This window comes from Bradysia coprophila, unplaced genomic scaffold (genome assembly GCF_014529535.1).
Source record: "Bradysia coprophila strain Holo2 unplaced genomic scaffold, BU_Bcop_v1 contig_297, whole genome shotgun sequence".
In the NCBI taxonomy this organism is placed as follows: domain Eukaryota; kingdom Metazoa; phylum Arthropoda; class Insecta; order Diptera; family Sciaridae; genus Bradysia; species Bradysia coprophila.
This window is the reverse complement of record NW_023503555.1, coordinates 2,221,012-2,246,220: the sequence shown is the minus strand read 5'-3', so window position 1 is coordinate 2,246,220 and position 25,209 is coordinate 2,221,012. Positions and strand designations below refer to the sequence as shown.

The 25,209-nt window shown below is 34.8% G+C and overlaps 2 protein-coding genes and 2 long non-coding RNA genes across 8 annotated transcripts in view; 3 read left to right on the top strand and 1 right to left on the bottom strand.

Moving 5' to 3' along the window:
* LOC119078838 (stress-activated protein kinase JNK) overlaps positions 1 to 2,066 on the bottom strand; it is a 54,685-nt gene extending 52,619 nt beyond the window's left edge. For 3 of the 4 annotated variants that reach the window (XM_037186542.1, XM_037186544.1, XM_037186543.1), the window contains exon 1: positions 1,878 to 2,058. The gene's annotated coding sequence lies outside the window, so the exon portion shown is untranslated. Of the gene's footprint in view, positions 1 to 1,877 lie in introns of all 4 variants that reach the window. The other variant, XM_037186540.1, reaches the window with a different exon arrangement.
* Positions 2,067 to 3,941: 1,875 nt separating this feature from the next.
* Positions 3,942 to 5,599, top strand: LOC119078837 (putative cystathionine gamma-lyase 2). The gene is made up of 5 exons (XM_037186539.1): positions 3,942 to 4,049; positions 4,120 to 4,306; positions 4,382 to 4,669; positions 4,721 to 5,322; positions 5,390 to 5,599. Exons 2-5 carry the CDS (start codon positions 4,172 to 4,174, stop codon positions 5,532 to 5,534), a joined length of 1,170 nt encoding a protein of 389 aa, XP_037042434.1. The 5' UTR covers positions 3,942 to 4,049; positions 4,120 to 4,171; the 3' UTR covers positions 5,535 to 5,599.
* A 3,162-nt stretch (positions 5,600 to 8,761) lies between these two features.
* On the top strand, positions 8,762 to 10,251 carry LOC119078836. Of its 2 annotated transcripts, none has more exons than XR_005088072.1 (3): positions 8,762 to 8,851; positions 9,461 to 9,588; positions 9,650 to 10,251. It is a non-coding gene; the product is annotated as an uncharacterized LOC119078836 (long non-coding RNA). The 2 variants fall into 2 exon arrangements; XR_005088073.1 differs by lacking the exon at positions 8,762 to 8,851 and adding an exon at positions 8,869 to 8,916.
* Positions 10,252 to 13,227: 2,976 nt separating this feature from the next.
* Positions 13,228 to 24,707, top strand: LOC119078833. Its single transcript, XR_005088069.1, has 2 exons — positions 13,228 to 13,259; positions 23,942 to 24,707. It is a non-coding gene; the product is annotated as an uncharacterized LOC119078833 (long non-coding RNA).
* The last annotated feature ends 502 nt before the right edge of the window (positions 24,708 to 25,209 follow it).

The window sequence follows — 25,209 nt, the reverse complement described above, 5'->3', positions numbered from 1 at the left end:
CCATTTATCACCGAGTTGCATACAACGTTTTTCTCAATAGAGGCACCGAAACTTCCATTTTTCTTCACTGGAGTTAGAAGTCGATCAGAATTGATCTATCCTCTATGTTATCTACCTCTCAATCATCGGATAGTCATCTGTTCTCAGCAACAACAAATCCAATAAAATAATCCATTGTTTTCGGTCGGTAAGAAGTAAGTTCAACCAAACTAAGGAAAAGAGTTCCCACACTAGAAAATGTATTCAACACACTGTCATCACCAAAGCCCACCAAAGATTTACGTACAGGCATAGGTTTCTTCCAAGGTGAAATGAAATATCAAACCGTCATCCATATAGAGCCATAACCTCAACACTATTAACAATGCAATTGTCAAAATAACAAAGGAGAATAAGTTGTAGTTCTCTGGATGACATCGGTTCGTGTACGTTTCATTTTGTTCGACTGAACCGTTGCTTGGAAGAAACCTATTGAAAATAGAGAAAGAAATTTAATCCAACGAAAATCGGTGACAGCTGGACCACGACAGTTAAATACGAATAACCAGTTAATGAGTCTCTGACCAGTTAACCTTAACTATGGGTTCTCAAAATGAGAGGAATTAAATACAAGTTGAAACCGATGCGCTACTATCCACCTTTAGAAGGCCTCGTTAGCATAATAAGGCAACATGAAATAAACAGAAACCCGATTACCGCCGAAATAAGTAAGAAGATCGTGTCATCTGTTATCGACAATCAAAACTAAATGATTACCTCCGGTTGAAGTTGGCTTATATAGAAGCACTGTATGGTTTATCTATTGAAATAAAAGATTTTGAGTAATCAATCGGTTGAAAATATTTCGAACAGGTGAGGTAACAGATTCAAACATTACATTTGCGATCATGCTTGCTGTATACTACCTGTTAAATCAGTCTTCTCGCCTATCTTACAAGAATCTCATTCTAGCATACACTCAGAGTGAGGATATTGTCGTAACAGTTCAATGTACTCTAATTTGTAATGGGATTTAAAGGGAATGTCGGCAGGTAATGGTTATTAGCATTTTTCATATCAAATTACTTTGCAAATTATTTTATGGTCTGAGTGAGCAAATTACAATAAATTGAAATTTTCGATGATTATTAGCCACAATACAGAAATTAAATTCTTTTTGTAAACTTGACTCGTTTCTCCATAGTGCTGGATGATTCAGTATTGTTTGAGACAGAAAAAAAATTGCGCTGACGCATAGAAATCGTGATGAAATTGAACTTTCATTTTTTTTTTTTTATAATGCGAACAGGTTGAGATGGACACCAATACGTTTGATGCATCCAATAAGACAAACCAGTTGGTATTTAACCGAATTTCCAATTAGATTTTCCACGCGGATATTAATCTGATATCCAATTCCGTCTATTCGATAATCCAGGACGTATAACCTCAACATAATGGAAACAAAATTTCGATGGGCCACCGTCAGTGGTCATCGAAATATGAAACGATAAATTATTTTCCAACAAAACGATCGATTTATTGAAACTGTGCTACTGTAGTCGAACTAGAACGGTTTTGACCTGAAGAATATCCCGAACGAATTCTCAAGAAAATCCATAATTTTATCGTTTCATGACGAGAATAAAAACGCCGCAACATAAAAATCAATAATGTAAAAGACACAGGGGTGTAACTTAGAACAATTTTTGATTTTTGTACCAGCCCTGTTGAATGTCGTTCAAAAACATCGAATCGTTTTTTAATTTTCTGAATGTTTTCGGCAACAACGATTTTCTGTTATAGTAACTTTTAATTGTCTTCGGCAATTGCCTAAAATCGATGGCATTTTACGACAACTTTTATGGTAAAAGACCAACCGAATCCTTTGCACTCACCAGTTTCAAATGTTCCGTGCTACCAATTATCGATCGAATCCTCTTTCTAAGTCGGAATCACAAATTAACAAAAAAATTAATCGTCAGATAGATTCTGATACTGCAAAAATGTAAAACACTTTTAGTTAGAGAAAAAATAATTTCTACGACAAAACAATGTCTGAATGACAGATGGCTGAGGTTGATGGTGAGACAAGGACAGCAAACTTTCTAATTTCGAATAATATATTATTCGCACATTGCTGTTGCGCCATCTCTGCAGAAAGGTTAGAATTTATGTTTTAGAAAAAAGTGGGAAAAATTCAATTTAATATTAATAGTGGTCGTGCTGAAAGTCGAGTCGCTGTTATGTGGAAAGATGACGGATCAACTACAGGATCCTACCAAAGATTTAATTTTTTCCTTATATTTGTGAATCGTATTGAGACATATAGTCAATGCATTGCATTTGAAATGGGGAGAGTTTTTTGTATCAAAATTGTCAATTTTTTGTAAATCTTCTCTTGATTCAATTTTCTCAAATTTCGTACATTTGATTTGGTAATGAACCATTTTTAGAGTTTTTTCGAATATTTTTTTTCGACGATTCTTAAATTCTTCAATTCCATTTCATAGATCTTAACGAGAACTTTCCAAAGAAGCTCTATTTGGTGAAATTGTACCACTTTTAGATGAAATTGAACAAGGTTCTTTGTTTTACGAAGGAAAGAAATAGAAAATTCCAACAAGAGGAAAGTTTTGCGATCAGAACGTAGCGAAAGCCAGTCGGAATTTCCTATTTTCTTCCATCGTTAAAAATAACGTTTTTCACCTTTGCGAGGTGATTGGATGTTTTTCTTCACGAAACAAAAACATCAATTTGTTACACCATTTTTCTGAAGTCATGCTTAAAAATTCGTCGTAGATGGACTTACCTCACTAAGCCACTCAATAGAACGACACTGCTGACCAGAGATATAGCAAGTGGGGTGTTTTTGGAAAGCTGAAACTAGCATCATAACAAAATTAAGCAGTTTGGCTGCGAAAAATTATCACGAGTGGCCAAATAGGAGAGAAAAATTGTGGGCCACTGTAAAGGTATTGGATATTGGTAGAGGTAATGTCACTCTACTAGTACAACAAATTACTAAATCTGTGATTCAAATATCACCGCCTGTAGAATTTTCCAAAAATTTTCATTTTTCAACTGCAACCAGTGCACTTTGCATCCATGGGACAAATTTTTAATAACATAACTATCAGAATTCCATACCCTTTCCATTGCAACCCCAATCAGTTCTATCGTACCCACAGATGGATCCTTGGTCCGGACTGTACGGTTGAAAATCAAAATCTTTTTTGGAATGTGGTTCAGGGTCACAAGCAGACTAAGAATATCCAAAAATATTAAATTTGCGACGACATATTTAATTAAACTCCATTCAACCACACCGTGAGGTGACAGTTCGATGCAGAAAATGTCTATTTTTTCTCCGTTGTCAAAACAAGATGGGAGAAAATAGACATTTTCTCCCCTCCCCAAATTTCATCAGACAAGGCGTCAACAATAGTTAGCCGAGTGTTAAAATTACGTGAAAAATTCTGAAATTTATGCCCAAGGCATGAAAAATATGGCCTTTTGAGTGGAGAAAATAAGGTATGTTAAACCCCACATATAAACGCAATGAATGTTGCTCAGCTATGACCAGTCTATCATTTAAAGTAATCCAATTATATCAAACATGAATAGTCTATGCTACCAACTGTTTCCAATTCTCAGCTGTAGCTCGGCAGGATGATGAGGTAATAACCCACTTCATTTGGCAAGTTTGTTCCTCTCTTCCCAAAGCTATGCAACAAATACTTGGTAAGTTATCGCGTGACGAACGAAAAGATCTTTTATAACATATTGAAAAGTTGGACAATTTCCCAATTTTCTGTAGTCAACGACAATAATTTTCTGTTGATTTTTCTTCATCTTATAGTGGGACTTGCGTCACAGGCGCTCTACTTACACGCGCATATAATTTGTTTATCATAATGCAAAAGTGGATTAGAATTTTTAATTTTCGTGTAATTACGATTAGGAGCTCGTCGAAAACACATCGTTGCACGCGTAGGAAAACAAATCACACATGCTTCCGATATTATTGTATAGAGAGTGATGTTATCAAGTCGTGTAAAATAACGCGTCTTGTGAACGATTTAATTGTGAAGACATTTGTATAAATAGAAATTAAATTAAAAATAATTTTTGAATAAAGGTCAGTAGCAACTGGTGATTCAAACAGCGAAGTCTGTTTATCGCATCAAAAATGACTGAAGGAAGAAGATTCGAAACCAGAGCAATACTTGATGGCCAGAAGTGCGGCCAGTGGTCAAATTCAGAGGTGATACCTCCGATAGTAACAACAATGACGTATTTCCAAGAAGATCCAACGGACATAAAGGTAACAGGTGTGGTTCAAGGTCAGCAGATTGTTTGCCTTGAATTCGATTTTCTCAATTTTCCATATTATTTCAAGGGTTACTGCTATGGTCGTTTTGGCAATCCAACAGTTGATGTACTACAAAATTGTATAGCTGGTATGGATAAAGCCAAACACTGTCTGGTGTATCCATCGGGCTGTTCGGCCGCAACCGCACTGCTAAATCTTTTGAAACCGGGTGAGCATTATATGGCAAGCAATGAGAACTACGGTGGACCTCGAACTCTTTTCGAGCAATATTGCAAGAATCAAGGAATCGAAATCGACTTTTTCGATCCCACCGACACAAAATCGATTGAAGCTACCATCAAACCGAATACAAGAGTAAATTGAACATTTCACAGTGAAGCTTTTGAATGACCTGGCCTGTTTTAGTTAGTTTGGGTAGAATCGCCGTCGAATCCATGCCTGAAAATATCAGACATTGCTGCGATTGCGAAGATTGTGCACTCGCGATCGAATCAGGAAATCATATTTGCTATCGATAACACAATCATGACGTCATACTTTCAACGACCGTTGGAAATGGACGCGGACGTAATTTTTTATTCACTGACCAAGTACATGAACGGCCACAACGATGTCTTGGGTGGGGCACTCGTCACCAACGATACGCCACTCTATGACAACTTGAAAGCAAACCAAATATCAACCGGCTCACTTCTATCGCCTTTCGATTGTTATTTGGTGAATCGAGGCCTGAAAACATTGTCTCTTCGGATGACACGGCACTGTGAGAATGCACTTGCCGTGGCTACGTATTTGGAATCACATCCGAAAATCCGGAAGGTCACACATCCCGGTCTACCGTCTCATCCACAGTATGAACTCGCGAAAAAGGTGGGATCGAATCGAGCGGGAATAGTTTTGGCTCAGTTGAACGGCACAGTAGCAGAAGCGAAAAAGTTTATTCAGAATCTTAGCGTTTTCGTTTGCTCGGGTAGCATCGGTAGCTTTGGCAGCATGATTCTGATACCGTAAGTATGAGTGAATTTCGAGTGGAAATCAATGTGATTGAGACTAAGGCATGTGTTCTCATAATAGGACATACTTGAATCGGTCAGACGACAAGACGTTTGAAGAAACATTCGGTATATTCGATGATACAGTACGTTTATCCGTTGGTATAGAAAACATCGACGATCTGATCGAAGATTTGGATCAAGCGCTGAAAAAGGCGTTCGAGTGAATCGTCTATTTAAGTGAATTTTGACTCAAAGTGAAATGAAAATAAACTTTAATTTTTTCATCCATGTGATAATCCAAAGAAGTTTGATTTTAATTTATATCACATGCTTATCAGTTCCTTCTACTTCTCTGGCGAAATCTGTTCAGTGGAACTACGCGTGAATATTAAACAAAATTCACATAGAACGATATGGAATGCATTGCGTCAATGACCATCTAATGAAAATATATGAATTTGTGCTGCTACTCGTCGAAGGTCAACTCAAATTAATTTATGGACGAAAAAGTGATAACTAGGTCCCACCTGTTGGGTGGGTCAGATCCCTGGAATGTTTGTCTGAGCTTCTCAATAGTATTTTTATTGGCAATGATTTATTGATTTATTTCAATGAAATTTTGTATGTTGATGGCCACAAAAACGCATTTAGAAGAAGAGCTACTAGAACGGTCTATTATCTCTCATTATTCTCTAAATAATTATTTAATTCTGTTTAGTTTCACTGAAAGTCTTCGAAACTTTGTACATAAAATGCCCCGGTAAAAGATGACGTATGTTTTCAATAAAATTTAAACTCGTGTAAATTGCTACCCTTGCTTCGCTCTGGCCGCAAACTTCACACTCGTTAATTTTTGTTCTATTTATTTGGTTTTGTTTACAAGGCAAAGTCACATAACAGGAAAAATACTATTGAAATAAATACAAAAATTCTGTTAGCAACATCGGCTTGTTCGTTAGACCAACATAATCTATCTTAGAACCTAACTCTAACCTCAGGAATTAATTCCATTCTCCACCAAACATTTTTCTTTTTAAATCGGTTGAGAATTACTTCAGTTGTCGTGTTAACAAAAAGCAGAAGAGGCTTCTTTCGAGAACTACTCCCAGATGGTTGAACCGATACCGCCCATTTTCGAACTTGACCTGAGGATTTCAATACTTCGTCAAATATAGGAAAGTTTTTGAAAATCGGTTGAACTTTGCTCCAGTTATCGTGTTAACAAAGAGCAGAAAAGGCTTCCTTCGAGAATTACCACAAGATGGTTGAACATATACCACCCATGTTCGAACTTGACGAGAAGATTTCAATACTTCGTCAAATAAAAAAAAGTTTTTGAAAATCGGTTGAGATTTACTCAAGTTATCGTGTTAACAAAGGGCACAACATTTTAACATTTAACGTTTTTTCATCACATTTCCAAACATTTTTAATCATAGTGAACGTGTTACGTACGGTGTATTTTCTTTTGTAAAACCCATGACTTACAGTCAAGGGAATAAGTGCGCCACGACTGTTCGTTACTCTACGTTTCTTCGGACAACAACACACACTAATTCAGTGATAATTTTCCAACGACTGATGCGAACAGTTTCTAAATTTAAATTTTTTATTTTCTGAATGTGTGCAAGTGGATGTGTAAATTTCTTGTCCGACACTAAAAGTGTTACGAATCACGATATAAGGTCTTTGACCGTGATTTGAGGAATCGTGACACTTTTTTAACTTTGTACGTCATTTTTTTGAAATCCTTTGATATCCATGATATCCAGTCTAACTTTATTCTGTAGATTGAACATTTGGCTTCAGAATTAATTTGTTAAAATTTAATGAATTTCTTTAATTAAGTTTAATATTTTAATTGGATCGAGACTTGTGTTATAGTGACCGTGAGTTGTGTTATTTAATATAAAATCGACAGACCTAGGTGGTGGTATAAGAAACGCTATGGAACAAATTACGGTCATCGTGGACCGGTATTTGTGGCATAATTTCTTTTACATGTAAATTTACGGTCATGTTTTTCGTCCACAGCACTGAAAAGTTGAAAAAATTATTGCTTTCCATATCGACTCGTAAATAACTACGTTATACCTTGGGGCGAAAATCGTTACTTTCGCCCGCAAATGCACGAATGAAGATAAATTAATTCGGTACCATCGGCATGAAAAGTTGTGCATGCAGGCCCGGACTGGCCATATGGTGAATTCGGGGAATTCCCGATGGGCCTTTTGGATTTTTGTATGCGAATTTTTAATTTGTGGGCCTTTTTAAATTGAGTTGCATGGAGCCCCCGATGGGCTTTTTCGAGCCAGTGCGGTACTGTGTGCATGTAATCGTGGAAAGTGTTTTCACGGTAAAGTGGAGTTTGCGTCACTGTTTGTGACAGTGAAAATGCACATGCAAGTTTGCTGTTTTGGCTCTTTTGATTACTTCAGTCGCCTTCGGCTCGTTCCGCAAAGCTCTCACTTGCCAAACGAACAAACTTACAAACAAGGACGTAATATACTTTATCTCCTGCAAGCTGATATTTCATACATTACGCGTTTCTGCATATAAACACAAACACATACATAACCACAGCCTATACGATTGGATAATTCACACATAACCCACCTAGGGTAAATTTACTTTCCATCTACATATTTGAACAAAAAAAAAATCGCCGAACGGCGGAAGCGAACACGGGACCAGCAGCATATCAACCAAACATGCTGACCAATACGCCAACAAATCACATAACGAGATGCAATTGGTGTCGGTAGTGGTTCGTTAGTCACTTCTACATCGATCAAATAATCAGAGTAGTCGGAATGATGTGATTTGAACGAAATGTTGAGGTGGATAGTATATGTGTGTGAGTAAGTAAATAAAGGATTCTCTGTATGATGTTTTTTTTTGTTGTGAATGCGTTTTAAAACAACATGCTTAATTAATTAATTTTAAATCCAAATTTTTGTGGTTATTTCGCTAATGTATGAAATATCAGCTTGCAGGAGATAAAACATTGTTCTACCTTGGTGTATATTTCTCGAATCACTTCTTATGTACAATTGTATATACACTCGCTGGCGCTCGTTATATACAATTGTACATACGAAGTTATTCTCGAAATATACACCAAGGTAGAAAATGTACTATTATCTATCTAGAACGATAATCTCGAGCTTATCTCCCTAGGGAGTTTTTACTTATCTCGATATATCTGTTCTCGACAGATAAAATATGGTATGCACCTATTGCGAGACTGTTATTTTGACGTGTAGGCATTACTGCCCACGCCTTCGGCTCTGGCAATAATGTCCTACACGTCAAAATAACAATCTTGGCAACAGGTACATAATATACTATTCCCTTGATACGTATATAATTGCATATTGTTCTCATACTGTGTTCTGTCGTATGAATGACGTGAACTGATAATGATTTGCTATCTATCAACCAAAACCATTAATTCAAAAATGAAAATCGTCGAAAAGACACTTCAGTAAGAATAAACTGGCAGGAAAGACAACAATCAACTGATATTCTGTGTGCGAATGTAAGTAACCAATTAGTGTGCTACAGATTAGTGACTAATTTCGTGATTTATGTAAAGAGAAAAGTGTACTGGGACCTTCCGATGTATTTTAGTTAATAAGTCAATTACGGAAGGCTATGACCTTTTCTTAGTATTCACTATTTTTTATGTGATAACGTGTATAGTGTTCCTAGTGTAGACCGATGATTACACATGTCACAAACTGGCTTTAACATCCAGACATTTAACAGTGAGCATTTGACCCTCGACCTAAATGAAAGATTGTCTCTTTTTGAATGTTTTGCGTATAACTTTGGTTTATACGTCTTGATTGAATTGAACAAGATTTACAGCAGAGTTTGCTTTTATTTTACATTTACATACGAGTTTCCATTACCTACAGAGTAGTAATAGCCAAAAGTTGTCGAAAGCTCAAATTATTTTTTTTGACCGCCTTTTATTTGCCCATAAAAGACAGGAAAGCATGATCCAATCTTAGAAACCCGAACTCGTTGGAAGTGATTATCCAGACCCAAAATTTCCTGTCTATCTTCTTTGCAAAGCACACTTAATGACCTGGTCACAGTGCCAGCGTACATCTGCTAAAAACACATATATTCTAAATTCAAGAAAACTACCAGCATTAATTACGACTCTACTGTGCTGTGCTAACACTGCTCGCAACTCTGGAAGGAAACTACAACCGATCATACTAAAAGCTTTTCGATTTGGTAAACTACATTGATACATTTGGGTATGTTACACTTGCAAGCTTTCGTTTTGATGTGATATAAACTTGAATTATTGACATGTCTCCAGGTCCGTCTTACCGAAATGCATATTCTTAATCTCAGTGCGGGGTTTTTATGTCTACTCCTGATTTCATACCTAACACCTACAAATGCGGTATGCGAGTGGTCTGGATGCGGAAAACGTTGTCCGAGTGGAGCGAATACCCTGGTGACAACAAGAGAAGGATGCCGCTTCTTTGACGAAAAGTCGAAGTGCTGTCTTAACGATCCAGTTGCCTGTGAGTGGACGGGATGTGGTGACAAATGTCGAAGTGGGACAACCACATTGGTCGAGAATGGCGATGGTTGCCGAGGTTTTGATACGAAATCGTATTGCTGTATTTCAGCGCGAAATGCAACTTGTGAGTGGACTAGCTGTGGCCGCGATTGTCCGAGCGGAACGACAACGTTGGTCACATCCGGTGCGAATTGTAGAGGTTTTGACAAACGGTCACATTGTTGCCTTGAGGGTCTATATGACTGCGAGTTTGGTGGTTGTGGAAACAGATGTCCGTCGGGAACAAAAGTCTTAGCTGAAAGTAATACCAATTGCAGGGGTTCATTTGAAACGAAGAAAATGTGCTGCTTGCTGCGAAATAACCGGTATTCCAATAATGGATGGTGATTGCACGGAAGGGTTCTAATGAGTTCTTTTTTATGATGAATAATAAAAGTTGAATAAAAACACGCAAAGGGACGATTTTCAGACCTTCCTTTTAGAGCTCTTCCAGGTCTTTAAATTCTTATTCAACCCAACAAAATTGTAAGGGTAAGTATAAAGTTCAGTTAACAGTTCTTCAGTTCAGTTCAGATAAAATCTGATTCATTACACAAGAAGTCTTTCTCTAAGGACAACTATAACACCAGCATAATTGGTCTAGTAAATCCTTTTGTCTTTCACCGGACCTTTACAAAACTTTTACAAAATTAACAGTCATTTAATCAGTAAGTCTCGATTTATACCATTTATACCTACAAAAAAAACACTCCATTTTCTCTCCGTTTACACTTTAAACAATAGAAAACAGGAGTTTTTTGTGAGTGGAAATCAAACCTATGACCACGGGGTTATATTATCGTTATCAGTTTGTCGTTGATATCAATCAATTCTTGTGGAAATTCTTTGAAAGAGTTGTGTTGTTTTCATATAATAGCCTCACTGTGTTTTTAAACTTACATATTCAAGCAAATTATAAATGCATGTATGTCATCTGTGGGAAAGATTCGAAATTACATTCGTTTTGAGCAACTTTTTTTTAGAACATCAAATTCAAATAAAATGGCGCAATTGTTTTCCCTCTTTGGATTTGATTGTTGATGGAATTATTTGTTCTAGTGATTTCATCTCAATGAATGATAGGGAATCCATTTCGATGGAAATTTAACAAATTGAATAAATTTAATTTTTTTTTAACGAAAACTCGGATGTTTATTTTGATGAATTTATTACCGCCAAATTAATTTCAACATCAATTTGATGCTACCATCAGTGGCTAAATAACCATAATAAAAATGAGGGCATAATAGTACTGTTTAATTCAACAAATCAATGCCGTACCTCAGCACATTTTAAACATTTTAGTGACCCCGATATATCAACAAATAATGTTTTTTTTTCTGATTTCATGATGATTTCACAATAGAATGTAATTTCCAAATGTTCTGAGAAAGAATTGAAAGGCGGTTAGGTCATAGAGTATGTTCTGTTGGATATTTTTACCAAAGATATTTTTTCTGCAAACTCAATGCTCTCTCATCATAAACCATAGGTTCAAATTTTTTATACCTCAACTTAAATTCAATTGATTTTAACAGAGCCTTCGCTCTACCCTTTCCCTCCTTGTTTCACGTTCACGTTTCACCTCGAAAATCATTATTCTAGTTCTCACTACTGATTTATTAGCTCTAGTGATTTTTCTATGTAAGTCCCTGACTCCAGGCTACATAGATGTGAAATACTCATACCAGTAAGGTATGGAAGCGGCCAAAGTTCGCCGGGGGTAGTCTAAAAGTGCAATTTCTGAAAAGGTAACAGAAAGCTTCGATTTAAAATCAATTTGTTTGCTATTCGAAAGGGTTTGCAAAACTAGTCTGGGATCACCATTTACAGGCTTCCTCGGTTGTTTCGTAAATGAGATATCTGTCTTTCAACATGGTGAAATTTTGACTTTCAGCTGTTATTGCTCCATTAAGAAATTATCGAGAGCAATAATTTTTACACCGTAAATCTTAGAATTTGTCCCTCTACCAATTCCAATGTAAATCTTCAGTCCTCACTGTTTCACAAGCCCTGACTGACGCTGTTGCTGGCTCTCAGCTCTTAGATTTTTCTAAAACTTGTTTACTTGAACAGCACTTACCTCCCCCAACTCGTTTATGAAAAAAACCGGGTTGGAAACTTACAGGTTTATTTAAAATTCGTTCAAACCCACCGTGTGATGTTATAGCAGATGTTACAATAGTTTGTATGGTTATCAGGAGTGGTGTACCTACGCGTTTCAATAAAATGGTGACTAACGTTATATCCAACACAAAATACAGCCCTGCGTTTTAAAGGGACGCGTTAAAGGAAATGAAGGGAAATATTGTTTTCAGTCCGCCGAAACTACATTGACCAAATCAAGTAGTTAGACCCATAATTTTCCTAATGATATTATGCTTGCTGTCTGTGAAAGACTTAAACCCAGGTAAAATCAAGAGATGAATGCGATGACTGTCGTGGCGTTGATGAGAAATAAAAGTACTACACTGACGACGTATTTTTTATGAATCTACTGGATATGGTCATGTGTTGCATACATTCTTCCAGCACACTGCCTCTACCTAAAATAGAACACGCATTATCGATTTGAGTCAAAACATTGGAGTTCAAATTGTTTCTGAATGCGCTAATTAAAACAATGTTTACAGTTTTCAATTTTCTGCAAGTGAGGTTACGTTCATTCATTTGCTGAACTCGATAGAGATTTGGTGAAAAATGAGTTCGTCTGTCTGAGGATGAAATAAGCGAAATCGCAATTTCCTCCAAGGTTCTGAAAGAACAGGTTAAGAGTTGAACTCTGAGTTGATCACGAAGGTGGTGACACACAAATTGCGTCAACGGCTACGAAGTTTATATGAAAAGGACAACTTAACAAAAACAAAATTCCGAATTTTCCTAAAGAACGTTTTCTTCAAGTTGATATCACACACAATCTCTACTGAGTGCGTTTATCTATTTCGGTGTCACCCGCCTTCGTGGCTGTATGTACAATCGTCGAATTAATCAAGCCACAGTACATTGGTGTTTGTTCGTCGCCAAATTTGTTCTAGCCAAAAACACGTTATTCTCTCAAATGAGTTCCACTCAATGATATTAGGTGTTGTACACAAATTACGCAAACATTTGTTTTAGTGATTTTAGAGCTCCCCTAACGTATGATTTTGACGTACTATTTTTTTTAAATTTTGTATGGACCCTACGTAATCCCTGACACCACTCCCAAAAATGTTGTGCGTAATTTGTGTACAACCTGATAATGTCTGACTCGTCGGGGTTTTTTGTTGAAGATTAAACAATCGAAACCGTATAAAAAGAGTAAATCATCGCAAAATCAACCAGTAAGAATTTATAAGGCAAAAAGGCGAGATTAAATTAGGTATACTATTGAATTCATTGATTCATTCATAAGACATATATTCAGTGCGTTTGATATTGTGGAGCTGTGCCCCTTCTTTTTTATTTTTTATTAATTATCGTTCCAAGAGATTCGCGTGGTACATTGTACAATATTGTGTAATTGTGAAACTCTACAGAGTGCTTCTAACCTAACAAGATCAGTGATTAATTGCACACTCTATTTGAGATTTTTTCGTGTGTGCACCGTGATCCCGACTACCGTAGTCTTCACGTAACAGTAAAAATTACATTTATTCCACTTTTCGAACCTTCCCATTTTATTGTTCTTCCCAATTATGGGGAATTCATTTCTATGGATGTTTAACCGAAAACCGCTTGGTCACTTAGCGGAACCCATTTCAAACCTTTTAGTGTACCCGACATATCAGCAAATAAGAGTTTTTTTGAAGTCCATGATGATTTCACAATAGAATGTAATTTCGATTGTTACGAGAAAAACATTTAAGTTTAGCTGTTAGATCATAAACTAAGTATTACTCTGTTGAATGTCAGACACATTTTTTATCTGTAAATGCAATGCTCTCTCATAATGAACCATAGAGCCATAGGCCACAAGTAACTAGGTCCCATCTTGTGGATGGGTCGGGTCCCTTGACTGATCCTAATTTAATTGGATATTCGACAAGTTTATATTAAGAGTTAATTCGCCAATTACTCAGACATTTGGAAAACAAGCTCGCTCCGATATGATTGAGTTGTAGCTTATTCGATTCAATTCTAGCGAACAGGTATCTGTAATTTTTTTTAAAACAAAATCCAGTTCGGGTGTAATATGTCTACATGTCATGTGATCTCAGAGGATGGTTAAAATGCTGTTTTAGCAATAACTTGAGGAAGGAGGAAACAAATATGCTAAAATTTGTAGAATTGTTGGCCTATCCACGGCCGACAAATTGAGCCCACTCTGACGTCCATGAAAAGTTCAATTTTTCAAAGTTTAGTTGGACGATAATATCGTTTTGTTCAGAGACGCTTCTTCATAGATACCAATTGGACAATGGTCCAGGGCGCTGGGAAGATGGGGCGCTATAAAATGCAAACAGAAATTTCATACTACATACTTTGCATTTGCATTAAAATTCATGGGATGTTGCTTGAAAAAAAAAATTTGTTGTGCGGCCTTTAATATATGAGGAAATTACGCAGACAGCTCGAGTCTTTATCGTCATCGCGTCGTAATAATTCCTTCAATTCCTTGCAATTCCTTCAATTTCTAGTATTTCCTTATTAATTACCGAATACTTCGCCATCTAAGAAAATGCAGTCATTTCGAGGTTTTCGTTCGGAAATTTAAGTTCCTTAAATTAAGGATCACTATAATCATAAATTGAGTTTTAAAAACTTGATAAATATGAAAATTAAAAGTAAATTGAAGTAAAATATCAAACAGAAACCACATTCTGACATAATAATATGAGTCCTCCCATAACAAATGTCAGAAATGGATGTGTTAATTTTTTCATTTACAGTTGGTGCAATTTTTGATTTTTGACGATTCTTTTGAATTTAAGAATATACTAAAAGTTTCGTAGAATTTTATTTGAAAGAACGTAGTATCATTTAATCTGTTCGAAACTGAGAGTTCCCGCACTTCCCTGTCTAATATTGCAATAAGATAAAGCGACTTGTGTGAATTCACTCGTCGGAGTTGTCTAATGTTAGATTTAATTGACTTTTTATACTTACTGTAGTGTATAAAAAAAATTTATGAAAATTTTTGTGAAGACGAAAACTTAAAATTTGCCAAAATGGAGCATGTTTCTTCACAAAAAAATTTTTTGTATGAAAATTTTTGTGAAGACGAAAACTTAAAATTTGCCAAAATGGAGCATGTTTCTTCACAAAAAAATTTTTTGTATGAAAATTTTTGTGAAGACGAAAACTTAAAATTTGCCAAAATGGAGCATGTTTCTTCACAAAAAAATTTTTTGTATGAATATTTTTGTGAAGACGAAAACTTAAAATTTGCCAAAATGGAGCATGTTTCTTCACAAAAAAATTTTTTGTATTGAAATTTTTGTGAAGACGAAAACTTAAAATTTGCCAAAATGGAGCACGTTTCTTCACAAAAAATTTTTTGTATGAAAATTTTTGTGAAGACGAAAACTTAAAATTTGCCAAAATGGAGCATGTTTCTTCACAAAAAAATTTTTTGTATGAAAATTTTTGTGAAGACGAAAACTTAAAATTTGCCAAAATGGAGCATGTTTCTTCACAAAAAAAATTTTTGTATGCAAATTTTTTGTGAAGATGAAAACTTAAAATTTGCCAAAATGGAGCATGTTTCTTGACACAAAATTTTTTGTATGGAAATTTTTTGTGAAGACGAAAACTTAAAATTTGCCAAAATGGAGCATGTTTCTTCACAAAAAATTTTTTTGTATGAAAATTTTTGTGAAGACGAAAACTTAAAATTTGCCAAAATGGAGCATGTTTGTTCACAAAAAAAAATTTTATATGGAAATTTTTGTTACAGTCGAAGAAATTTAGTTTTCGGGTTTTCCAAAGGTATTAATCTTATTTAACCCACACTTTATCCCACAGCAATGGAATCCACAAATTTAAATTTAGTTAACTCAGCGGTCGCAATGACGGCGCTGCAGTCACGATTTCAAAATGTGATATAGGTTGGATAAATTAAATTTTGGTTTTGGTTACATTTTCTCTTGGTTTTTAATTATTACATCAGGCTTCTAAATTAAGAGTACCTTCATGCAATATAAACCGTTTGAGTTTGAAAAAAGATGTTTTGTATCAGTGAACGATATAGGAAAGCGTTCAGTACGTCTCAACATACAAAAGAACGTAAAATATAATTGTACATTTAGCCACCCTACGTCCGTCATCGCTTCTATTGTCTTCAAAAACATATTGTGTGCTTGTCATGATATGTATCAGACGTTTGTTTATTTATGTGTCTCATCTAAAATGCTGGCCAGCAAAATTTTGATCATTAAATTCAACGGCAAAATTGATCTAAATGTTAAAATAATTGTGAATAATAGTGAAGTTAATGTGGTTTTGTTTTCTCTTCATAAAGGAATTTGCATCAGTTCGATGTAAAGTGCGGAGCACCATTAGAAAAAAAAACTTGTCGCTGAAGAATGATCAAAAAGTTGCTGGACGCAGTAGCTACAATTAATGCTTTGCAGCCGTCCATTTGAAATCTTCGCAATCATCATTTCAACTAAAGGCTTTTTTTTAAACGAAACGCAGATTCGGAACATTCTTTTTCGCCAAATTACAATTTGGCATAGGAAATAAATTCAACTCTTTGTATAAGTGAAGCTCATGATTGAGCTCAATCATGAAAACAGAATGTGGTCAGGAATAAGATAAGAATATGAATATATGACGAACTTCAAAGTTCCTGATTTATAATCCTGAGATGCCTGCTCATGCAATTATGCGATTTACGATTTCCAAAGAATTGTAATATCAACTTTTAGACAAAATAACAATTTCCAAGTCTGTTTTCTATTTGATTTATTTGATGTATTTCCGACCTCGTTCTAGGGTAATAAAATTTTCTGTGGATTATTTGTAACTTCATGAAAATATTAAGATGGAAAACCTCAGAAACATTCACATAAAAATTATGCTTTCCTAACTAATGTTGAAATAGCCTTTTTGCACTCATTAGGAACTTAGGAAAATAACTACTGGGCAGTCAAGACGGTTTACTTGTAGTCCGAAATTATATTTTGGCTTCGTAGAACACAGATAAACACAAGAGAGAGGAATTATATGATATGCAGTACATACTGTCCCGTACAATCTTTTTCTAAATAAAAGTTATAGTCAAATCGACAATATTGTATTATTTGGCGATTTGTCATATTTTGGAGTTTCTTCACACTTTGGCGATTTTTCTTGACAATTCATCATATTTAGTTGATTTGTTAAATCATCAAGAAAAGTCTCAGAAGTGTGAAGAAACGCCATAAAGACAAATTTTCAATTCTCTATGATCCTTGGAGTTTCTTTACTCTTTGGCGATATTTCTTGGTTTTTCTTCACATTATGGCGATTTTTCTTGTTGATTTAACAAATCAACCATAATGATGAATTGCCAAGAAAAATTGATAGAGTGTGAAGAGAAGAAGAGAAAAACGCCAGAGTGTGAGGAAACGCCAAAGTGTAAAAATACGTTTTTGAAATGTCTCTACATTATCTTTCGTAAAATGATAGTGTCCTCGGGATCTTTCGTTAAAGTATGAATTCCCTAGGATCGAACAAGATGCCGTTACCTGACGTAAAATAAGAATTTCCTTAGGATCGAACCAGGCAGCATTTCGTAACTTTTATAAAAGGATAGATTCACTAGCTTCGAACAAATAACGCCTTTTAGATAAATTTCGTAAAAGGATAAATTTCAAAGGATTTGTTTAATCACCACGAAGAATCGCCAAAGTGTGAAGAAACGCAACAAAGACAAATTTATCATTCTTTGTTTTTGCCGGCGTTTCTTCATCCCTTGCCAATTTTTTATTTTTGGCGATTCTTCATGGGAATCATGATTAATGACGGCTACGAGCTTTAGCGAAAACGAATGAGATGTTCCGATCCGAATCTGCGAGCGAACTTCCGTTTCGTTAAAAAAAACCTTTAGTTGAAATGATGATGATGAAGATTTCAAATGGACGGCTCTTGGTGTTTCTCTAATTTTGATTCTATATCCTGCAAAGCATTAGTTGAAGCTATTGCGTCCAGCAACTTTTTGATCATTCTTCAGCGACAAGTTTTTTTTTCTAATGGTGCTCCGCACTTTACATCGAACTGATGCAAATTCCTTTATGAAGAGAAAACAAAACCACATTAACTTCACTATTATTCACAATTATTTTAACATTTAGATCAATTTGGCCGTTGAATTTAATGATCAAAATTTTGCTGGCCAGCATTTTAGATGAGACACATAAATAAACAAACGTCTGATACATATCATGACAAGCACACAATATGTTTTTGAAGACAATAGAAGCGATGACGGACGTAGGGTGGCTAAATGTACAATTATATTTTACGTTCTTTTGTATGTTGAGACGTACTGTACGCTTTCCTATATCGTTCACTGATACAAAACATCTTTTTTCAAACTCAAACGGTTTATATTGCATAAATTTACTCTTAATTTAGAAGCCTAAAATAATAATTAAAAACCAAGAGAAAATGTAGCTAAAACCAAAATTTAATTAGCCAACCTATATCACATTTTGAAATCGTGACTGCAGCGCCGTCATTGTGACCGTTGTGTTAACTAAATTTAAATTTGTGGATTCCATTGTTGTGGGATAAAGTGTGGGTTAAATAAGATTAATACCTTTGGAAAACCCGAAATCTAAATTTCCTCGACTGTAAGACGAAAACTTAAAATTTGCCAAAATGGAGCATGTTTCTTCACAAAAAAATTTTTTGTATGAAAATTTTTGTGAAGACGAAAACTTAAAATTTGCCAAAATGGAGCATGTTTCTTCACAAAAAATTTTTTTGTATGAAAATTTTTGTTAAGACGAAAACTTAAAATTTGCCAAAATGGAGCATGTTTCTTCACAAAAAAAAATTTTGTATGCAAATTTTTTGTGAAGATGAAAACTTAAAATTTGCCAAAATGGAGCATGTTTCTTGACACAAAATTTTTTGTATGGAAATTTTTTGTGAAGACGAAAACTTAAAATTTGCCAAAATGGAGCATGTTTGTTCACAAAAAAAAATTTTATATGGAAATTTTTGAACCTGTTGCGCGACTATAACGAGTGACACTCGTGCCAGACATGCCGAAACGTTATGGTTTCTATTGTTCTCAATAGAAGCGCAACAGGTTAAGACGAAAACTTAAAATTTGCCAAAATGGAGCATGTTTCTTCACAAAAAAATTTTTTGTATGAAAATTTTTGTGAAGACGAAAACTTAAAATTTGCCAAAATGGAGCATGTTTCTTCACAAAAAAAAATTTTGTATGCAAATTTTTTGTGAAGATGAAAACTTAAAATTTGCCAAAATGGAGCATGTTTCTTGACACAAAATTTTTTGTATGGAAATTTTTTGTGAAGACGAAAACTTAAAATTTGCCAAAATGGAGCATGTTTGTTCACAAAAAAAAATTTTATATGGAAATTTTTGTTAAGACGAAAACTTAAAATTTGCCAAAATGGAGCATGTTTCTTCACAAAAAAATTTTTTGTATGAAATTTTTTGTGAAGACGAAAACTTAAAATTTGCCAAAATGGAGCATGTTTCTTCACAAAAAAATTTTTTGTATGAAAATTTTTGTGAAGACGAAAACTTAAAATTTGCCAAAATGGAGCATGTTTCTTCACAAAAAAAAATTTTGTATGCAAATTTTTTGTGAAGATGAAAACTTAAAATTTGCCAAAATGGAGCATGTTTCTTGACACAAAATTTTTTGTATGGAAATTTTTTCTGAAGACGAAAACTTAAAATTTGCCAAAATGGAGCATGTTTCTTCACAAAAAAATTTTTTGTATGAAAATTTTTGTGAAGACGAAAACTTAAAATTTGCCAAAATGGAGCATGTTTGTTCACAAAAAAAAATTTTATATGGAAATTTTTGTTAAGACGAAAACTTAAAATTTGCCAAAATGGAGCATGTTTCTTCACAAAAAAATTTTTTGTATGAAAATTTTTGTGAAGACGAACGACAACTTAAAATTTGCCAAAATGGAGCATGTTTCTTGACACAAAATTTTTTGTATGGAAATTTTTTGTGAAGACGAAAACTTAAAATTTGCCAAAATGGAGCATGTTTGTTCACAAAAAAAAATTTTATATGGAAATTTTTGTTAAGACGAAAACTTAAAATTTGCCAAAATGGAGCATGTTTCTTCACAAAAAAATTTTTTGTATGAAAATTTTTGTGAAGACGAAAACTTAAAATTTGCCAAAATGGAGCATGTTTCTTCACAAAAAAAATTTTTGTATGAAAATTTTTGTGAAGACGAAAACTTAAAATTTGCCAAAATGGAGCATGTTTCTTGACAAAAAAATTTTTGTATAAAATTTTTTGTGAAGACGAAAACTTAAAATTTGCCAAAATGGAGCATGTTTCTTCACAAAAAAAATTTTTGTATGAAAATTTTTGTGAAGACGAAAACTTAAAATTTGCCAAAATGGAGCATGTTTCTTGACAAAAAAATTTTTGTATGAAATTTTTTGTGAAGACGAAAACTTAAAATTTGCCAAAATGGAGCATGTTTTTTGACAAAAAATTTTTTGTATGAAATTTTTTGTGAAGGCGAAAACTTAAAATTTGCCAAAATGGAGCACAGGGACTAAAGTAAGGAACAAGTGTGTAGGCAATTGGCGTCAGTGCCCCTCAAAGTGGCAACTCTGCCATCGATATTTGCCACCACGGAAAATTTCACTGTATCTTATGGTGAATCAGTTTTTCTAACTGAGGAGCATATTTACAGCATTTGACTTCCCCCTATGGCTCCAATCACCATGCAATTAATTCTTCGACTGAACTCAAGAAATTTAACCAATAAACTAACAAAATTTGCGTCACAAATGGCAATTGTTGAGGAAACCACACCATTTTCAAGAAAATTTCTGAAACTTGATAGAATCTTACAAATTTGAAATGAATCCTAAAATGACTTCGCATTGAGTTAAGGAACATAATTAAAATAAAGTCTGTAACCACTCCTTTATTCGCCCAAGATGAATTATTTCAAGTTTTGCTTTACACGTTTTACAACTTAGATTTGGCCCTTTCAGAACAAAAACATGGGCCCCTGACAAGATGCGGCTACACCGAAAAAAATACTTACTTTAGTCCCTGAATGGAGCATGTTTCTTCACAAAAAAAAATTTTGTATGAAAATTTTTGTGAAGACGAAAACTTAAAATTTGCCAAAATGGAGCATGTTTTTTGAAAAAAAAATTTTTGTATGAAAATTTTTGTGAAGACGAAAACTTAAAATTTGCCAAAATGGAGCATGTTTCTTCACAAAAAAATTTTTGTATGAAATTTTTTGTGAAGACGAAAACTTAAAATTTGCCAAAATGGAGCATGTTTCTTCACAAAAAAATTTTTGTATGAAATTTTTTGTGAAGACGAAAACTTAAAATTTGCCAAAATGGAGCATGTTTCTTCACAAAAAAAAAATTTATATGGAAATTTTTGTTAAGACGAAAACTTAAAATTTGCCAAAATGGAGCATGTTTCTTCACAAAAAAATTTTTTGTATGAAAATTTTTGTGAAGACGAAAACTTAAAATTTGCCAATATGGAGCATGTTTCTTGAAAAAAATTTTTTGTGTGGAAATTTTTATGAAGATGAAAACTTAAAATTTGCCAAAATTGAGCATGTTTGTTCACAAAATTTTTTTTTATGAAAATACTAAAATGTCGGCGGTATTCTTAAAAACTACTCTTTAGCGGAAATACTTCAGTTTAAATGTGTGTACGTGTCCGTTAAAATAGAGAAAATCGGTTCATGATTCGGTTCATGAGAAAATGGATACAAATAATTACGTTTTTTATGTTGTAACAAGATACCGCGACTCGTGGGAATTACAACCCTCGCTTCGCTTATTGTTCATTGCATGCATTGCAGTGCATTTCTATTTTCTGGCATAACTTCCGAAGCATTGATCACACATAGCTCATCCATAGCTCATCAACTTGACCTTACAAATGTCAAATGGATAATTTTAGGAACCTAAATTTTTCACTATTTTCTGCCAGTCAAGGAATAACACATTAAATTATCAATTATCAACATATTAAAATCCTGTTTTTCTGGAATAGTTTCCAGAACCCTATGACATGGCCCTCATTCCTAGTCGATTAAACAAAATTTTATCAAAATCGGTTAAGAATTATTACTCAAGTTATCGTCGTGACAAAAAAAAAATGGTGACAAACAATTACGTTTTTGATAACATTTCATACAATATCGGCACCAAAGTATATAAACATACTGAAGGTAATGCAAATGCTATGCGGATCACAAATTTTACGGAACCCATGTTTCGGGTGAATATAAGATCTGTTATGTTGTTTGCGTTACGTTGGCGTTTTAATGTTAGTAGAAATGTATCGTTGTGCATACAATTTTCTGTGTTGAGTATGAAGATGCAACCTAACAAAGTGAATTTAACTAGTGGCCAACATTGTAAAAATTATATTCACCCGAAAGTAGGGTTCCGTGAGTTTTTGTGGATTTGCATTACCTTCAGTATGTTTATATACTTTGATCGACACAGCACATTAAATTATCATAAATTATCACAATATCAATTATCAGCGGTGTATTATCATGTATTATCAATTATCAACAGAGTAAAATCCTGTTTTTCTGGAATAATTTCCAGAACCGTATTCCTAGATGGCCCATCTTCGAACTTAACCTCAGGAATCCCATTCCTCGTCGATAAAAAAAAAATCATCAAAATCGGTTAAGAATTACTCAAGTTATCGTGATGACAAAGAAAAATGGTAACAAACAATTACGTTTTTGATAACATTTCATACATTGTGTGGTAACAAACATTTTAGGGTATTTTCTGGCGTAAGACCCTTGACTTTCAGTCAAGGGAATAATCCAGGGATGGTCCACTCTAATGTGAGAACCAAAACAGACTACACATTCCATATCTCAACATAAATTCAACTGACTTTAACCAGTTACAGACGGCAAGCAAATGACAAGTATCATAATCGGGTCTATTAATTCCATCGATCAAAGTATTTTCAATAGGTTGTTTTCAAATCTTGTACTTCAATTTTTTTTAAACATACATTTTACTATATAAAGGGACCATATTACCCAGAGCTTGTCATTATTTTTGTCGTCTTTATCGATAACAGATGAATAGCCGTATGTGACAAGCCTTTGCTCTTCCCTTTCCTACCTCGTTTGCGACTGCAAAAAAAGTTCTTACCAGTTGTCTCCAGAATCGTTCCACTGAGACCCATGTCCGAACTGGCCGTATGAGTTAATCGGACAACTCCCGATGCGCTCTTGAACTACTTTTCATTTCAAGCAGGTCCCCATTCGTCTTTTGGTAGCCAATGTGGGCCTTCTGATCCTTGAGGTCGAAACAGCGTATCTGTTTCTATTTTATCACTTAATGCTTAACGTGAACCATTGTGGGCCTTTATAGGCATTCCAGCTGGGAATATTTTCAGTGACTCCAAGCGTCTTGTGAAAGCATACAACGTTTGATACCAATGATCTTCAATCAAAAATAAAGGAATTGAAAGGTGGTTTTGAATTCGATGTTCTTAGTGGTTTTTCCCATATAATAAAGGATAGGAAAGGTAAGAAGGATAGTTTTTTCCTTGTCTCAGCGGTTTTTTCCCCAAATATATTTAAAAAGGGAATTTTGTTCGTGAATATAGTGTCGATTTTAGACTTAGATTTTCTTCAAATTTGGTTTATGAAAGGAGGGAACAATGATAAATTGTATTTAGCATACCTGTTGTAAATTCCAGAAAACTAACAGCAAACCTAATAAATTGGAACACGAAGGAACTTGAAGTGCTAATATCAATCGTAACTAAACGGGATCAAAAGCTAATTATTCAAAGTTCGGCAGTTGCACATTGAGGTATATCAGTAACATTCGTAAGTTCTTTGTATTGATAAGCTCAATTAATAATGTCAGCAGGTCCATCTTCTCGAAATGCATATCCTTAATCTTAGTTCTGGTTTCTTGTGTTTACTCCTCATTTCATACCAAACATCTGCCAATGCATTGTGCGAGTGGTCTGGATGCGGTAAGCCATGTTCGAAAGATGTTAAAACCCAGGCGAAAACAAGAGACGGATGTCGTGGCTTGGACGAGAAATCAAAGTGTTGCATTGACAACCCAGTCGTTTGTGAGTCTACTGGATGCGATCACGAATGCCAGCGTGATACGATAACACTAACAACGACAAGCGACGGCTGTCGTGCTTTCGACACAAAGTCAAAGTGCTGCATACACGCGCCGGCATCCTGTGAGTGGACGGGATGTGGCGACCAATGTAACAGTGGAACAATTACACTGGCTGTTAGTGGAGATGGTTGCAGTGGCTTTGATACCAGATCGAAATGTTGTGTTCGTTGGCGAAATGCGACATGTGAATGGAGTGGCTGTGGCTATAGTTGTCCGAGTGAAACGACAACGCTGGCCACATCGGGTGCAAATTGTAGAGGTTTTGACAAACGGTCGTATTGTTGCCTACAGGGCATTTATGACTGTAAGTTTGGTGGTTGTGGTAGCAATTGTCCAACGGGAACACAAGTTTTAGCCGAAACTAATATGAATTGCAGAAGTTCATTTGAAACGAGGAAAATGTGTTGCAGGCCACGAAACATCCGATATTCAAATGTCGTCGGATAGAGATTTTAGAGAAAACTGCGAGATGAATAAATATTGAACAACATTTGCATTCGTTTTAGTCGCCCTTTCTCAGTCACTCTGATGAACATTCTAATTTTTCTTGAGTGAATCTTTATAAGTTTAGGTGCGTCGTGTGTTGGCGTCGAACCATATTGTATGGTCCGATGCAAAGCCCGTGGTGCACGAACCCACTATGCCATATTCGATTTGAATATTTATACAAATTAATCTACCTGCAAAATGCCTGAAAATTAGCGTTTAAATAAGGCCTTCCATATATTAACCATAAATGATCAAATCAACGCTGTATCGTTACATAACTAGTTCCATACAATATGTGGAACAGTTCCATTTGGTGTGTTGAATAGTTCCATTAAACGCGTAGAACAGTACCATTTAATCTGCGGAACAGTTCCATTTAATGTGTTGAAGTGGAACAGTTTCAAATAATGTGAGGAATAGTGAGGTAGAGATTTTGAGGAAGATTGCGAGATGAACAAACATAGAGCAACATTCGAAATAATTTTTTTTATTTACGCAAAGAATAACAC

Coding starts and splice junctions, on each gene's coding strand:
- LOC119078837 (XM_037186539.1), top strand. CDS start 4,172: ATGACTGAAGGAAGAAGATTCGAAACCAGAGCAATACTTGATGGCCAG. Junction 4,307..4,381: donor AAGATCCAACGGACATAAAG/GTAACAGGTGTG, acceptor TATTATTTCAAG/GGTTACTGCTATGGTCGTTT. Junction 5,323..5,389: donor GGCAGCATGATTCTGATACC/GTAAGTATGAGT, acceptor TTCTCATAATAG/GACATACTTGAATCGGTCAG.